Here is a 17,127-nt window from a genome sequence, read left to right as displayed (position 1 = left end):
TTATAATGAAACACAAAACCATTTATTACAGTAAATCAATGAACAATAAGTAACGAAACAAACAGAATAAAACAAAACTAAATAAATCTGGACAAAGATTAGCTACAGGTACAGTAAGAAAAAAAACAGTTAAGTGTGGAGACAAATGAAAAATTAGAAAAAATAAGGGGACACCATGTATCAATAAATTGGGTAGCACATTATCCTTAAAAAACAAACAAAAAACTATAAGAATATTTACTTCCTGTTAGGTTCCTTCCTTTATAAACATCAGAAAATTGAACCAAACCTCATAAAACTTCCTCTGGTAGTTATTGGTCTTTGTGATTAGAGAAAAGACAAAATGTCTGTCATCAGTTTTTTCTCAGTAAACAACCCATAGTACACTACCTGTCCAAACAGCTGACATAGAGGCTGGCTGGTAAACTCTTTTCCACTACAGGAAACATTTTCCAGTGACGGTTTCTGCACTCCATTAACTGTTTACTTTCTTCTAGGAATGACACTTATTAAGACTATATTGCATTTAACAGCAATATTGAACAAGAAAGTATTGGTGAAAAGGCTTTAAACTCAGGGCTAACATTAGCTGGTTAGCTAGCAGCAACGTTGATTATTTAAAGTAAAGAAAGCTCACAAACATGTAGCTGCTGTTTTTACTGACACTATTTAGTTCCTCGTGTCCTTCCTGTTTTTAGGGCACATTTCAGTGCAGCTAGCTAATGATAGCAAAGGACAACAAGCTAACAGTTATGTTAATGACTTGCAGTTTTTAGTTTAAACCACTGATGCTAAAGTCATTTGAAAGGTTAAATTATGAAGCTCTTCATGAAGATGAAGATGAAGCAATTCATTCAAGTCAGTTTTATGTCGTGAGCTGAGGTTGGTTATTCATACGTCACATTCATAGACTGTATAAAATATAGACGTAGTTACCGTGACGTCACCCGTTGGTTTCTGAAGAGCGGTTTTGAAGCTTAAAGTGAGCCACTCCAGCCGTCGCCATCTTGGCGTGACGCTGCCTAACTCCCAGCCAATCAAGAATGGGCAAAGAGGCGGGCCGAATGGCTGAAACAAGCCACCTAGCGCCTGGCGGACCTGTCACTCAAAGCAGCCATGTCCTTCATTATGCATAACTTTACAGCTTAATAAAATTTAAACGGGTGAGTTATAAAATAATTCACCCCCCGTACAGTTGTCATGAAAGGGGAAATTAGCTTTAGAGACCAAAACCATTTTTGTACCAGGCTGTAAACATGTTTATTTCTGCTGTAAAGTTGGGCATTTTAACATGGGGGTCTATGGGGATTGACTCACTTTTGGAGCCTCAAGTGGCCGTTCAAGGAACTGCAGTTTTTGGCACTTCCGCATTGGCTTCATTTTACAGCCCCAGAGGTTGCTGCTCAGTCTCACTGCAGTTAACAACGATTCAGCTGAACGGCTCTACGAGCTCCGCTGATACTACGTAGAGTTTTCTAGCTGGAAGGAACCAAGTAGCCTTAACAGAGAGGGGGGGGGGGTCTGTGTGTAGCAGGCAGAGATGAATACCAATAAAAACATACAGAAAAGACACTTCTGTTTATGTACTGTATTATTAAGGCTAATTAAAAACTATTGAGATAATAGTTTGACAGTTTGTAAAATCATCCAAGGCGTCTGCCTTCGTCTACAGTACTGGAGCTTGGAAGGTTATCGAAAATTTGCCTCCTGACTGTCCGTCGGTAACGTGATCCTCTCCTCATAATCCGTTGAGTGTTGTGTTTTTAGCTTGTTCTTCTGCCCCCAAGTGGCCAAAAGATAACAATTAACTGCAGCTTTAAGGAAATGATTTCACACTTTGTCATTTTGTGTTACGTAAATGTTCTCAACCACAAACCACCAATCAAGCCCCTCCGCCCACAGCCTCGTCTGCCCATGTAAACACACCACCACATTATGCTGTAGTGGTTGGATGAAAGACCACAGACAGCTCCATCATGTTCCAGCGATACACTCTTATTGATGGAAGTTTACACCGCAGCTCTTAGAGTCCAGGTTCTGATTTCTTTGGTCACCTGTTTACATGTTTCTGTGTTTACAGACAGAATGAATGTGGACATGAATAAACCACAGATGTAAACCGTAACCGCAGCCTAATCACCATCTGCAGTGTCAGAAAATAACTGAAACTGGAGGGGGAGCTTGGGGTTGGGGTCAGGCCTTGTTAGAGCCCGGATCTGGAGGTTTGGCCTGAAGCCTGTCATGGTGGAGCTCCACAGAGGCTAAAAGTGCAGGAACCTTTAGTACATCTACTGCGTTTATCTGACAACTTTAGTCCTCGGCCTCGTTTTCCCATAACAATCAATCTTAGAAGTTAAAGGACGGGTTCATGATTTTTCAAGTGTCTTAAACCAGCAGTCAGGTGTCCATATGAACAGTGAAAGAGGTTTTCCTCGCTGTAATCATTCCTCCTGTTCATACTGGATATAAAAAGATCCTTCAAATGTGCTTTCAATGGAAGTGATGGAGGCCAAAATACACAGTGTGTCCACACAGTCATTTAAAAGTCTCTGTGAAGCTTCTATTCAGCTTCATCAGTCTGAGTTAGTCATATCAAGTGGATATCTGACACATTTACAGTCTTTTTAGCATCAAATTCCCTCTTTGTGTTTCCTGGGACAGTGTTTCCCTGTTGAGCTGTGGTGGAAGTATAGTAACAAAAAGAGGAACTTTGGCACTAAAAAGACTGTAACGTTGAAAGATATCTACTTGATGTGACTCATTTGGACACTGAACCTTCATATTAGCTTCAGATAAACTTTTAAATACATTTTTGCACAGAAGGAGGACTGTGGATTTTGTCCTCCATCACTTCCATTGTAAGGTCATTATGAAGGGATCTTCTAATGGTCAGTATGAACAAGAGGAATGATTACAGCAAGAAAAACATGTTTCACTGTTCATTTGGGTTCCTGACTGTTGATTTAAGACACAGTTGAACTATTGTGAACTCGTCCTTTAGGAGAAGATTCATCAGGAAAGTTTTAGTCAGAAGAGATGAAGACATTATGCAAGAAGGGGGACAATGAATGACTTGCTAACATGTTCCTGTTGGGATGGAAACACTGACTGTTACTGAAAACTGCTCACAGACACTGAGACAACACTTCCCTCTGCTGTTTAATCGAGGTACAACATCCAGCAGCTGAACAGCAAGAGGTTGAAGTTAAAAGCAAAACTTAATTTTCTTTCCCTCAAGCTTTACTGTAAATGTTTGACTGGGTGAACGAATGAATGAATGAATGAACGAATGAATGTGTCAATTTATTTGTCCAGTTGAAGCTGTTTAAACACCTGACTTATGAATTATAAATAATCTTGAATCATGTATAAGTGTATGTTTGCAGCTGTAATGTCTATATTATTCATAATTATTCTTTCTTTCGTTATTGTTTTCATCTTGTTTTATAACATCAAGATAGAAATAAATAAATCAAATGTAACTGAACCAGAAGATAACATCATTCAACTTTCATTCCACTTAGTAGTTTAATAATTATAAAACACTATTAGTTACAGATTAATTAATGACAAACATTAATGGATGCATATGCAGTTTGGAACGTGTTTGTTTTGTTTATATGTTGTTTGTGTATATTTGCTTAATTTCCATAGTTAGACGTCATGTGTTGGCAGGTTTACAGGCCTGAATGTTTGCTTTATTGTGTCTGAAACTATTCATTCATTAGTTAGTTTTTACTCTGGTAAACTTTAAAACATGCAGAACAAAACTTTTTAAAGATCTCGAATAATACTTTACTTTGAATATAATGTTTTCCACTACAAAGTTATGTTCTCCTTCATGTAAAAATCCAGAATCTGTGAATCTGTAAATATCGTTTATTTCTTCACTGTTAAGTTCATTCTCAGTGTTTCCACATCACACTTATAGAAGTTAAACACGGGACCACGATTTCATGAGAACATTTATTAAACATCAGGGTGATAAAAACGAATCAGAACAGCAGGAGAGACTGAAACAGACGGTTCGGGTTTTTAGCACCTCAGTGGTTTTTCTCATTTCAACATTTCACACCAGTTTACAGTTTCTGACGTACACTGAATTAAGACAAAACACGTATAAATACACCAACATTCAGCAGAGATTTACTAAAATATACATTCTCCTGTTACCACAGTAATAACTGAACATCATGTGTAAAAAAACAAAAAAACAGCAGTTTAACGAGCAGATGCTTGTTTTGACATTTCTACTGTAGTTCAACAGTTCGATATAAACGTACACACTATTCTTTACATTGACACTGATATGCAAGGCGACTAATTTAATAATAATAAAAAAATAAGTACAAAACAGGGCAGAAAGGTTTCAGTAAGCACCTGTCTTGATGTCAGAGGTCACACGTAGAGACTGAAAACACTGCGTCATGTATTTTTTGTGTATTTCTTAAGTCTCAAATAGTTTCACATAATAATATTTCATCATCCTCTCTGAACAGAAAACACTTATGTTTCCAGTCAAAACACACATCCTGTTTATTTTCTAAAATGAAATCCCTTCACCAGCAGCCAGAGGTAATAACAGCTGTAATAACATGTTGCAGCGACTATTTGGAATTTATGGAATGAGACATAAAAAAATGTAACAAAATATCAAAATCTCACCATCATTTCATCACATTTAAGTCTTGTGACTTGTGTCCCACTGCAGTTTAAAATGTATATTTCTCACTGCAGGTATTTAAATTATGATGATTTTTTACAGTAGTCAGCAGTGCTTTGATTACATGTATTAAAATGTATTTCAAACGACTTTAAAACTCATTTTGAAAGCTTATGAATATCATCATCTTGTGTTTAACACTTATTACTTTCATAAGCAATCAAAACCTACATTCAGAAGCCCTGTGGAGTTCATTTAGTAAGACTGAATGACATGATAAAAATAACATAACTGACATGATGTATAAAAATCTAAACTAAATACAAAGTTTGTTGTCATTCGTTGGTCGTCGTCAGAGGAACAAACGGGAGTGTGTGTTGTGATTTAAAGCTGCGTGTGTGTGGAAGACTTGTTTAACGCACACTCTGAGACATGTGCAGAGGAGTCAGCATCTCCTCAAAGATGGCTCCTTTCACGTTGGAGCCCCTCAGATTGGCCTCCTGAAGATCACATCCTGACAAGTCGCAGTTCTGGAAAAATACAAATAAAAAACACACAAGTCTAACAGTCCAGTCAAATGTCCTGTTAATTATGGATGTTCAGTGTCTGTGTTTGTTTGTGGGGGTTTCGAGGGGTCTCAGGCTCCTTAATTAACACCTAACATTGACCAAAATATAAATATATATATATATATATATATATTATTCTTCATGCTGTGGCGACACAAAGACTTGGTTTAAGGTTTAATCTAATCCATGTCCATGCTAAGCCGGATAATTTCATAAACGTCTGTTTTGTTCCTCCATCCAGACTAAAACGGTGTTTTTCTTCCCTGAAAACTGAGCTTTTCCAAAACGTCCTCCAGAGTGTTTAAATGTGAAAAGGTTGTAGTGAGTACGGGGGAAACGGAACTTCGTACAAACACTGTCATATCGCTGATAAAACAGATGGTGGCGGTAACGCGGCGTTTTACTGGAAGAAGAAGAAGAAGAAGAAACAAGAAGATGGAGAATCACCTGTTCTGGTGTTTTAATGTGGACGGAGGAATTAGCAGACACGAGCTGAAACTCTCCTCTGAAGTGATGGAAACACGACTGTATGTGTGTGTGTGTGTGTGTGTGTGCGTGCGCGTGCGTGCGTGCGTGTGTGTGTGTGTGTGTGTGTGTGTGTGCGTGCGTGCGTGTGTGCATGTGTGCGCTCACCTCCAGGTCCGTCCCAGCCAGTGTTGCTCCTCTCAGATTGCAGTTCTTCAGTTTGGCGTTTTTCAGTGTAGCGACTCTCAGATTGATACCCGTCATCTGACTTCCCTCCATGTCTACACCCTTCAGGTTGGCTCCTGAAACACCAACACACACACACACACACACACACACACATACACACACACACACACACACGCTGACATGTAAGATCAATACGAACGTCATCTGGTGTCGTTGTGTGAACCTGAAGGAAACGTGTGATTGGCTGCTTCACCCTCCAGGTTGGCTTTGATTCCAGCAGGATCCTCAAAGTTACAGCCTCTCAGTGAAGCTCCTTCAGCGTTGGTGCAAAGCATCTTCACACCCTGCAGGTTGGCTCCCTGAAACACACACACACACACACACACACACACACACACCTACTGAATATGTGACTAATATTAATATTTCTCTTTCAACGTGGACTCAAATAAGCCGCTGTGACATGAAAGCGTTGCTAGACCTGCAGAGCTGAAGTAAAGGAATATGAGGATGTTGCATCTGTCGCTCGCTCATCATCACAAAGATCTTCTCTACGGTCAGAGGTCGTCTCTCACCTCTCGGTCTTCAACCAGACAAAAACAGCTCATATTTCTCCACTTCTCATCTCTCTCCACCGGCTCTCTGCTGCTGCTCACACTTGGATTGTACGTGGCTTCGGACCAAAGTGTTTGCCAAATGCATAAATGTAAAAATAAATGTAGATAAATGACAGACTCACATTAAATATTGATATTTCTCTTCTCCTAATTTTGCTGGATTACGCTGCTGGTTAAGGTGTTGATACAAACCACTTCCTGCACAGCTGAACAATCTAGTTTGATCTTCTCTTCTGCTTTTTCACTCTTAACACAACTATTTGTGTTAAAAACGTCTTGCAGGATCTGAACTGTGAGCCTTGGCTGCCGGGGTTGGAGCAGTTATCCTGCAGGTGTTATTGCTATTATTATTACTAGTCATATCTCTATTATTATTATTGTTGTTATTGCTTCTCTGTCTCTCTCCACCTCCCTCTTTCTTCCTCTATATACCAGACCGGTCGAGGCAGATGGCGTCCACTTAGAGTCTGGTTCTGCTTGAGGTTTCTTCAGGTTAAAGGGGAGTTTTTCTTCGCTTATTTCTGTCACTTTTCTTGTGTACAACTGATCTTAACACTATGTCTTCCAGGAGAAAATAAACGCTGTTATCTCCGTATTTAAGCAGTAACCGTGTCTCTGTGATGACCTGCTCTTCAGGTCGTTCAGAGCAGCTGTCAACATGTTTTCCTTCCTCATGAAAGAGTTTCTTTCTAATACGACCTGACTCTTAAAGTCTGTGTCAGTGTTTACTCTCCCTGATGTTGAAACTTGTTCATGAATGCCGCTAATCTTCTAAACTAATCTAAACCTGCGTGAACACGACAACGACTCACATCCAGAGAAGCCAGGGACAGGTCCGCCCTCTCCAGGTTTGCTCCGCTCAGGTTGGCGTGGGTCAGGTTGGTTCCTCTCAGGTTGGCCATCTTGAAGTTGATGTAGCGCAGATCCAGACGAGACAGATCAGCGCCGGTGAAGTTCAGACCCTGAAGGATCACAAGCGTACGATGAATACGAGGGACTGTGTGTTTCCTGCGGTTATGATTCAACTGACAAAAAAATGTTATTCTTGTCACGTTATCCGTTTCCTGGAGAGTAACCCTGCTACAACTGTTTTAGAGGTGGTGCAGATGTTTGTGACTGTCTACCTGACATCGCAGCTCTGACTTGGTCGTGGTGGCCAACAGGAATCTAATAAACTCCTTCCTGCTCAGGGGAGAGTGGTCTTCAGGGGGCTGAGAGGCCTGAACAGGAGAAACAGATGTGAAAACACTGAATAAACGTCTCACAAATATATATTTCACACTCACTCACCTTTATGAGGTTCTCCAGCTGCTCAGCCAGCTGTTCGATACCGAAGAATCGAGCCTCTTCCAGGACACCTGCAGTGGACAGTCAGGAGGTTAGAAAGCTTCATCATGTGACTGATCTGTTCATGTCTGTAGATGTGACGAGTGTCTGTTCTACCCAGCGGGTTGATCCCTTCGTTGATGATCAGCTGTCCGTGTCTCAGATAGTTGAGGATGGGTTCAAAGTAGTCTGGGCTGCGATCTATCAGGTACGCTCCCTGTGAGTCCTGCTTGTTGCCCCAAACATCTGGATCACAAACAAAAACAAGCAGACATGAAGTAAAAGTGAGAAAAGAGATCGATCGTTCATCTTCAACTGATAACGGGTTTAATGAAGGTCTTCACCTTTCTCTCTGAACATGTGGGCCAGCATGCTCTCAGGCTCTTTACTGACCAGTGTGCTCCTGCAACACACACACACACACACACACAATAAATAATTAGGTCTAATATATTCATTCATACACACATAAGATACTCAAATATCAACATTGAAAACAACACAGTGACACAACTTAAAGATTTCTGCAGTAATGTTGACACTTTTAACAACACGTCAAACAACAACAACAACAACGAAAAGTTACTGAGGAGGGAAAATAAAGCTTTCTGAGCTAACTAGCTTGGTAACAGTCAGTTAGCACGTTAGCTCTTAGCTGTTCAACCGTAGCCTCCTTATAATACTGCAGATTTTCAAATGACTGAATTAAAACTTTGCTCCACAAACTAGTTGTTACATAGAGATGAGTGAGTTGTTACTGAATATTTACAGCTGTTAGCTTAGCTAAGTTAGCTTAGCATAACCTCATTGTAAACTGCATGAATGCTACTGATTATAAAACACATATTTCTCCATGCAGATAGAAATAAAACAAAGTCAGACCAACATTCACACAGGACTGAAAGTTTTTTTATCTTCTGGCTCCTAAAACTGTTATTTTTATTAATGTGTGAAGTAGATAAACTAGCTAGCAGCCTCTAAGAACTCAGGAAGGACTTGAAGCACAAACTCAGAGACGGATTAACAGGAAGGACCAGAACAGCGTATTGTTGTCCATCCATGATCCAAACAGTCATATTTACCTCGTGGTGGTGAAGCAGCGTCCACCCACGTTGAGCGTCAGCCAGTCAGTGTGAGTCTGACAGTTTTCAGGGCCTCCGACGTCGTACTGAGGATCTACACACAGGTCAGTGAGTTACTGAGAGGGACTGTGCTGCTCTTCATGATCTTGTTTTAAGTTTGAGATGATTAAAAAGTCTGTTGACTCAAAATCCAGAGCTGAAGCTAGCGATTATTGTCACTATCGATTGATCGTTTTAGTCTATAAAACATCAGAAAACAGTAAAAAATGTCAATCTCAGTTTCCTAGAACTCCATGGTGACGTCTTCTGATGTCTTGTCAAACCTAAACCTGCAGATATTCACTTTACTGTCATGTAAAGTCAAGAGAAGCTGTAACCATCACATATATGCTTGAAAAATGACTCAAAATGATTCATCGATTATCAGAATAGTTGCTGATTCATTTGTAGTGGATTGACTAACTGCTGCAGCTTCTCCTCCTCTACTGGTATCTACTCATGCAGACAGTGTTTGTTTGATTTGTCCAGGTTTTTACGATACATTGGAGGTAAACAGCAGGAGGATTTGCTGCTTTGATTGATCTTAAAGGATAATAAACTGAACATCTTCAGGTTTTAGACTGCTGGTCGGACAAAACAAGACATCTGAAGATGACATTGTAACATTTATCAACATTTTATAGACCAAACGATTAATCAAGCAAATAATCTGAAAAACTAGTATTACAGCTTGATAAATTTTCTACTTTATTCTCAAATTATTACTGTTCTATTGTCAGAATATTATGACTTTTTTTCTTGATTTTTTCCCCTCACAATATCTTCCTCGTCTTTATTCTCAAAATATATTTCCTCCCCTCAGAGATCAGTGGTAACTCACATTATTTTATATTTTGGGTGAAAAAAGAATTCAAGTTTTATAAAAATCTAATTTAACAAGTGAACTTCACCATAAACTTACCTTCAAATGAATCTTCCTCTGATATGTACAGCACATCATCATCTCTGCAGACAGACACACAGTGACACAGTGGTTTCCAACCTTTTTTTGGCTTTTTGACGTCTTACAAAAAGCAGTGTGTAGTCGGGGTCACATTTCACATGTCTATGAGTTGTTAACAGCTCCACCAAATAGTGATTTTTCCCTCTAAACTTCTCACATGCTTTCATTTCAATAAATGTTCAAATGATCCAATATTTCAGCAAAAATCAAAGATTAGAGAAAAAACGTCCAAAAAACTGAAAACAGATTTGTGTATCAGAACTTTGTTTTTTCTTCTTTCCTCTCCCATTAATCATCTCACCACCCCTCAGATTTATCTGCTGACCCTTTGGAGGGCCTAGACCCCTAGGTTGGGAACCACTGGACTAAACTAGCTAACTGTATATAAAGTAGTGTAAACTAGCTCCACCTCCAGCAGCTACAACAGTAACATGCTGCTCTAACACTGATGCTTCACTATTAATAATCTAATGATGTCATATATAATAATATATCAGTCAGAGGGACCAAACCACTACTTTTACTGCAATACTTTAACTACATCAAGCTCATAATACTTATGTACTTTTACTGCAATACTTTAACTACATCAAGCTCATAATACTTATGTACTTTTACTGCAATACTTTAACTACATCAAGCTCATAATACTTATGTACTTTTACTGTAGTAGGATTTTACATGCAGGACTTGTAATGGAGTACTTTTACATTGTTGTACTGGTATTTTAGTAAAGTACTCCCTCGTAAATCTCACCTGATGAGTGTGATATCGTCTATGAGGCCGCCGTTCCCGTTATAAACACTAGAGGCTCTTATCCCCAGCTTTGAACTGGCCACAGACAGTAAATCCTCCAGGGAGCCGTACACGGCCACCACCTGCACGGTAACACCGGTAACACACATAACAAACATGTTACACGACCGTTAATTACACAAAATGTCCGACATCAGCTTGTAACGGTAAATTAACGGTAAGCTAACGCGATGTAAACTAGCCGTTTTGGCACCTATCTCCCTCTTTTATCTTCCACAGGTTACCTTTCCATTTGAGGACGTGCCGTTGACAAACAGTGTGACTCTTCTCATGGCAGAATAACATCAACTTAACTGTCAACTGGTCTTAATTTTCCCCATTTAATACATATTTTTTTTAGCGACAATCTCTTTACTCTTCTCTTCCTTTTCCTGACTCCGCTTAAAACGCCCAGCACCAGCGAAACAGCCAATCAGACACTTAGATTAGACGCAACAGCCAATCAGCAAAGCAGATGGGCGGGACTTCAACGTCTCCCCTTTTTTCTTAAAACTTCATTTCACCAACAGCTTCAGTGCCATCAAGTGACGATGCAAGAAAACAACAAAACGTAGTCTTGAAGACCTGCCTGCGGAAACACATGACATGTCTTAAATTGGTAGATTTACAGCCCAGGGGAATCAGTTTAATGGGCGACACTTGTTGCCCGTACCTGAACTGCTCTTTTGCCAGCATTTAATTTCTCATGAACGGTGGAACATTGGAAATTATGACTTTTTTAACGGAGTTAACTGACGAGAACATCGGAGTGTCTTCAATATTAACACCGCTCTCAATCACACGATTTACTTTGTCCACGCTGTCCAAAAACAAAACCACAGCGAAAAACAACATAAAAAGAAAAAAAAACCTCACTCACAAAGTAAACTCCACTGCATTCACCACGCTCATTCAATGAAAGAGAGAGATAGAGATGTTAGGGAGGAGAGAGAGAGAGATGGTAGAGAGGAGAGAGATGTTAGGGAGGAGAGAGAGAGAGATGTTAGAGAGGAGAGAGAGAGAGATGTTAGAGAGGAGAGAGAGATATGTTAGAGAGGAGGGAGAGACAGATGTTGGGGAGGAGGGAGGAGAGAGATGTTAGGGAGGAGAGAGGAGAGAGATGTTAGGGAGGAGAGAGATGTTAGGAGGAGAGAGAGATAGATGTTAGGGAGGAGGGAGAGATAGATGTTAGGGAGGAGAGAGGAGAGAGAGATAGATGTTAGGGAGGAGAGAGAGAGAGAGATATGGAGGAGGGAGGAGAGAGATGTTAGGGAGGAGGGAGAGATGTTAGGGAGGAGAGAGAGATGTTAGGGAGGAGAGAGATGTTAGGGAGGAGAGAGTGCCATGTGTGCCACGTACGAGTGGGGTGCTCCTTAATTAATTTGGACTTCCTCCCCCCAGTTTTCCCCTCACTATCAGTAAGCCTCAGCACTGGAGCAGGGTGTTAGCACTTTAGTTCTGTTTTAAGTCATTTTTAACATATTGCGACCAACTAAATAAATTTGTTAAATATTTGTTACACATTGAACCACGTCTCCTGCCTTTCCTGGTATTACTTACCTGCATGCCTCTCCATTACCATTTATATTTATTTAAAATTCCCTGGGTAAAATTCCCAGGGTGGCGTTGTCGGTTTTCTTTTCAAATTTCATAAACTTAAATCTTTACCCATAATATTGTATCAGCCCTTGTATTGCCTTGTTGCCAAGGTGTGGGTTACTGGTGGTCAGTGACCCTTTGGCTGATGAATCTCCTCACGCACCTGGTGTTTTGGGGATGAACATCCTGCGGAGATGCTACAGGATGCTGTTTGGGCAACATGGTCTCGCCCTGTTTGATCTACCCACTGTCACTGAAGCACCAAAATCTGTGGTGCAAGCATTGCAGAGATGCCATCAGACCTCTAAAGACCCTCCTTCTGAAGCTGCTGGTAAGGTCAAGGTGCAAGGCGAGAAGGCTTGCTGCATCCCTGGTGGCACCATGCAGGTGGCTCTAGCTACATGTTCTGCACAGTACTCTGGCACTACTGCACTCTTTGAGCCCTCAGATCAGGGACTTCCTGCTGGACTACTGGCCTCCCCAGCACTGGTTCGAGTGGAGAGCGGTACTGCATACATCCCCATTGTGAATGTGGGTTCTTGGGATGTACTGCTTTACCCTCGAACAGTGGTAGGTGCCTTGGGTGAGGTTCGTGTGGTGAGTTTGCCCCCTGGTGTTGTGGAGGTTTCATCTCATACAGCCACCATGGCCTCCCAAGTTGTGGCTCCCACTTTGCCAGACCAGGTAGATGCAGTAGCCCTGTCAGTTTTGTCCGCCAAAGAGCAGAAGGAAGTACGATGTCTTTTGCGGAAACACGCCTCTTTTCTTCCCATGATGGTGACTTGGGTTGCACTAACTTGATTTCCCACAAAATCGCTCTTTTGGATGACACCCTCATCCGTCAGCGCTACAAGCGTATTCCACCATCAGAACACGAGGTGGTCAAAGAGAACATCAACCAGCTGCTGGGTGCGCAGGTCATAAGGGAAAGCAGCAGCCCTTTTGCTTCCCAAATTGTGCTAGTTAAGAAAAAGGATGGTAGCCTGTGCTTATGCGTAGACTACCGAAAACTTGACCAGAGCCAGCTGGTTCTCCACCATGGATTTAGCCAGTGGGTACAATCAGGTTCCGGTTGCAGAGGCCGACCAACCCAAGACAGCTTTTTGCACTCCTTTCAGGCTGTTCGAGTGGAACCGCATGCCCTTTGGGCTGTGTAACGCACCTTGGCTGGGCATGACCTCTGATGTGAGGCATGTGGTGTCAAACCTGCAAGCGGTGCCAGGTGGCCAAGGATTCAGGGCCACTGGCCCGGAGCTTCATGGGGCATCTGCTGGCCTCGGAGCCAAACGAAATTTTGGCTATGGATTACATGGTTGCTGGAACCAACCTGTAACAGGCTTGAGAATGTCCTTGTGCTGACCGACGTCTTCAGCAAATATACTCTTGCTGCCCCCCGTGACCAAAGAGCCTCTACCATGGCCCAGGTGCTAGTCACTGAGTGGTTTTCCAAGTTTGGTGTTCCAGCACGAATTCATTCCGATTTGCCCCCTTTCCATTCCGCACCCTTGGCCGTGTCCCCCCCAGAGAGCAGTGAGACTGCTGTGCGACGTACAGCAAAGCCGGCGTTGGCCCCTCCTGCCGATGCGGCGGTATCCTTACCCTCCACTCATTTTGCCCCTCTAGCAGTCTCTCCCCCAGGGAGTAATGGAACTGCCATTTGGCGGACAGCCCGATACACGGCTGGCCATCATTCAAACCCCCATCGCCTTCCCAGGACTGCCGATGAAATGGCTCATGCGAAGCCCCCACCCGCCCAGTCAAATGTTGTGTCTCCTTTCTTCAGACCCTGGCACTAACTCCTACACTTTTCCAGTGCATTGTCGGGTTGATGATGAAAAAGGGAGGGATGGATTGTAGCAGTATGATATGCTGCTGTGGCTGAATGCAGGTAAGTCTGCCACTCTGCACTTTACCTGGTGCATTAGCCTATCAGTGCAGAGGGCATTAGGTGGGAGTGGGAGGAGTTGCTGGGAGGATGCGGGGTTTAAATCTTTACCCATAATATTGTATCAGCCCTCGTATTGCCACACTCAGTGGTCATTATTTCTCAGTAAACAGTTATACATCTTCCAGTGCACGTTCTACTGGCCTCATGCTGTGCATTTCAATTTTAATGGCTGTTCATCGACCAGTATGCAACCATCTCCTTGATCATTTGTTCCAGTATTGCATTCACCAGTTTTCTTTTTTTCCCCTTCATCACTGCTGCACCATTTGCTGTCCTCTCCAAATAACTGTTTCACTCCACCAATGTTTCACTCTTTTCTTGGTCATATGTTCCCACCTCTGGGAAAATTGGGGGGGGGGGGGGCTGTCTGTCCTTCTGTTTCAATTTCATTTGTCTCAGACTGTTTCTGTGAAATCATGTGACCCGCTGCCTCTCTGCTGATATAAACCCATCTGAGCTCTGACTCCTCTCCTCAGCATCTCAGCATCTCCTCAAGTCAACAACACAGGTAATATAATAACCGAACAGAATAATAAATATTCTGCTGTATTGGACGTGAATCCAACTTTTTGATGTTTGTGTTTCTCAGTCGAGTCATGAAATGTTTGATGAGATTTTCTTCACATGTTTTTGAATCAAACAGCTTGTAAAGATTAGTTTAATATTTCAGATGACAAAGGTCATGTTTCATGTTCTTTATTTTCTAACTGGTTTCTAGCTGGTTTAAGTCCTTTTTATCAGACCGATTTCAGTTTGTACATTTTAATGATGAATCCTCCATGAAGGCAAGGGTACCCAATTATATTTATCAATGAAGCCAGATGAAACCAATCAGTTAAACAAACTTAAGGACATAAAGACCTGGATGACCTGCAATTTTCTACTATTAAACTCAGATAAAACTGAAGTTATTGTGCTTGGCCCTAAACACCTTAGAAACACATTATCTAATGATATAGCTACTCTGGATGGCATTACCCTGGCCTCCAGCACCACCGTAAGGAATCTAGGAGTTATCTCTGATCAGGATATGTCCTTTAACTCCCACATAAATCAAATCTCAAGGACTGCCTTTTTCCACTTACGTAATATCACAAAAATCAGGCACATCCTGTCCCTAAAAGATGCAGAAAAACTAGTTCACGCATTTGTTACTTCTAGGCTGGATTATTGCAATTCCTTATTATCAGGCTGCCCTAACAAGTCTCTAAAGACTCTCCAGCTGGTCCAGAATGCAGCTGCACGTGTTCTGACTAAAACTAGAAAAAGAGATCACATTTCTCCCATTTTAGCTTCGCTACATTGGCCTCCTGTAAAATCTAGAATAGAATTTAAAATCCTTCTCCTAACTTACAAAGCTGTTAATGGTTAATGGTCAGGCACCATCATATCATGAGGAGCTCATAATACCGTATTATCCCACTAGAACACTGCGCTCCCAGTATGCAGCTTACTGGTGGTCCCTACAGTCTTTAAAAGTAGAATGGGAGGCAGAGCCTTCAGCTATCAGGCTCCTCTCTTGTGGAACCATCTACCAGATTCGGTCCGGGGTGCAGACACCCTCTCTATGTTTAAGAGTAGGCTTAAAACTTTCCTTTTTGATAAAGCTTATAGTTAGGGCCGACCAGGCTCGCCTTGGATCAGCCCTTAGTTATGCTGCTATAGGCCTAGTCCGCTGGGGGACTTCCCATGATGCACTGAGCTCCTCTCTCCTCTTCCTCCTCTCCATCTGTATGCATTCATGTAACATCAATGCATGTCACTAACTTTGCTTCTTCCCCAGAGTTTTTTTTGTGCTTTCTCATCTCAAAGGAAACCTTGGGTTCAGGGTCGAGCCTTCACGGTCCTTCACAGTCCTGTAGGCATCCTTCTCTGGCTGCTGCTCTGTCATTGTCATTATTGTTATGATTGTTGTTATTCACTGGATCATCAGCTGCTTTCTGAGTCTGTTGCTGAACTTTGTTCATTAAATGTCTGTTTTACTTTATTCTGAGCAGCAAGTCTGACAGAGACTCAAAGAAAACACAGCTCATATCATCATAATAAACATATCCTGAAGAATATGAGATCAACTCTGGATAATGATGTTTCCTGTAGTGACCACTAGATGGAGCCACAACTGATGTGGCAACAACAAGTCTGTCATAACACATTAAAAATCTATTTAATCTGCTGCATGTTTATGTAACTCAGTATTCAATTATAACTGAAACACCTCTAATAATATATTTTAATCCAAGTCTTCACTCACCTTTAGTTTCCTCCATCAGAGAAATCTACAAACTGTCCTTGAAGCTGTTTGTGTCTCATGTTAACGTTCAGGACAGAGCAGAAACTACAGGGCTGAAACTTATATATCATTTTTATTAAAAAGCAACATCCTCCCCAGCTTTACTCATATTTTTGTTAGACACACCCTTAAATATGTTAAATAATATATATCCGTCTATAATCTGTTTTTGTTCATTAAATGTTTGTTACTGAAACAGTTTCTCTTTATTATATTAGGAAGGAGAGATTTGGCTTTTCAACATTTACTTTGAACACATTTACAATATTTATTAACCATTATGTACACTATAAAAAAAAATACACCACATTAATACATACATAATATATTTACAAGGTATCAGAACGATGTCAGCACATGTCCAGAACTGAACTGTTCATACAGAGCAGAGCACTCCTCCATCACCCCCAATCAGCTGGAAACTGGGACCTCGTTCATTCCTATGAAAGTTGCTCAGTGGCACATGAACATGTTTGTATTATAAGAACTGGATACCAGACTAAAAATGGCGTCTATTCAGTCCTATAGGAACTGCTCGGCTGGTGCATACACCAAAAAAGTTTCTAGCTTCCAAGTTGTTG

At 41.4% G+C, this 17,127-nt stretch overlaps 1 protein-coding gene across 1 annotated transcript; it reads right to left on the bottom strand.

The window, feature by feature from the left end:
* Positions 1 to 3,952: 3,952 nt before the first annotated feature.
* On the bottom strand, positions 3,953 to 11,263 carry kctd9b (potassium channel tetramerization domain containing 9b). Its single transcript, XM_042396195.1, has 12 exons — positions 10,955 to 11,263; positions 10,671 to 10,792; positions 9,873 to 9,916; positions 8,912 to 9,005; positions 8,174 to 8,232; positions 7,947 to 8,075; positions 7,794 to 7,861; positions 7,628 to 7,723; positions 7,316 to 7,465; positions 6,140 to 6,245; positions 5,866 to 5,999; positions 3,953 to 5,193 (listed from the first exon to the last, which is right to left on the bottom strand). The coding sequence occupies exons 1-12, from the start codon at positions 11,000 to 11,002 to the stop codon at positions 5,077 to 5,079; spliced, it is 1,167 nt and encodes a 388-aa protein (XP_042252129.1). The 5' UTR covers positions 11,003 to 11,263; the 3' UTR covers positions 3,953 to 5,076.
* Between the last annotated feature and the right edge of the window lie 5,864 nt (positions 11,264 to 17,127).

Source organism: Thunnus maccoyii, chromosome 19 (assembly GCF_910596095.1).
Source record: "Thunnus maccoyii chromosome 19, fThuMac1.1, whole genome shotgun sequence".
NCBI lineage: Eukaryota > Metazoa > Chordata > Actinopteri > Scombriformes > Scombridae > Thunnus > Thunnus maccoyii.
This window is presented reverse-complemented; position numbering and strand designations above follow the sequence as displayed.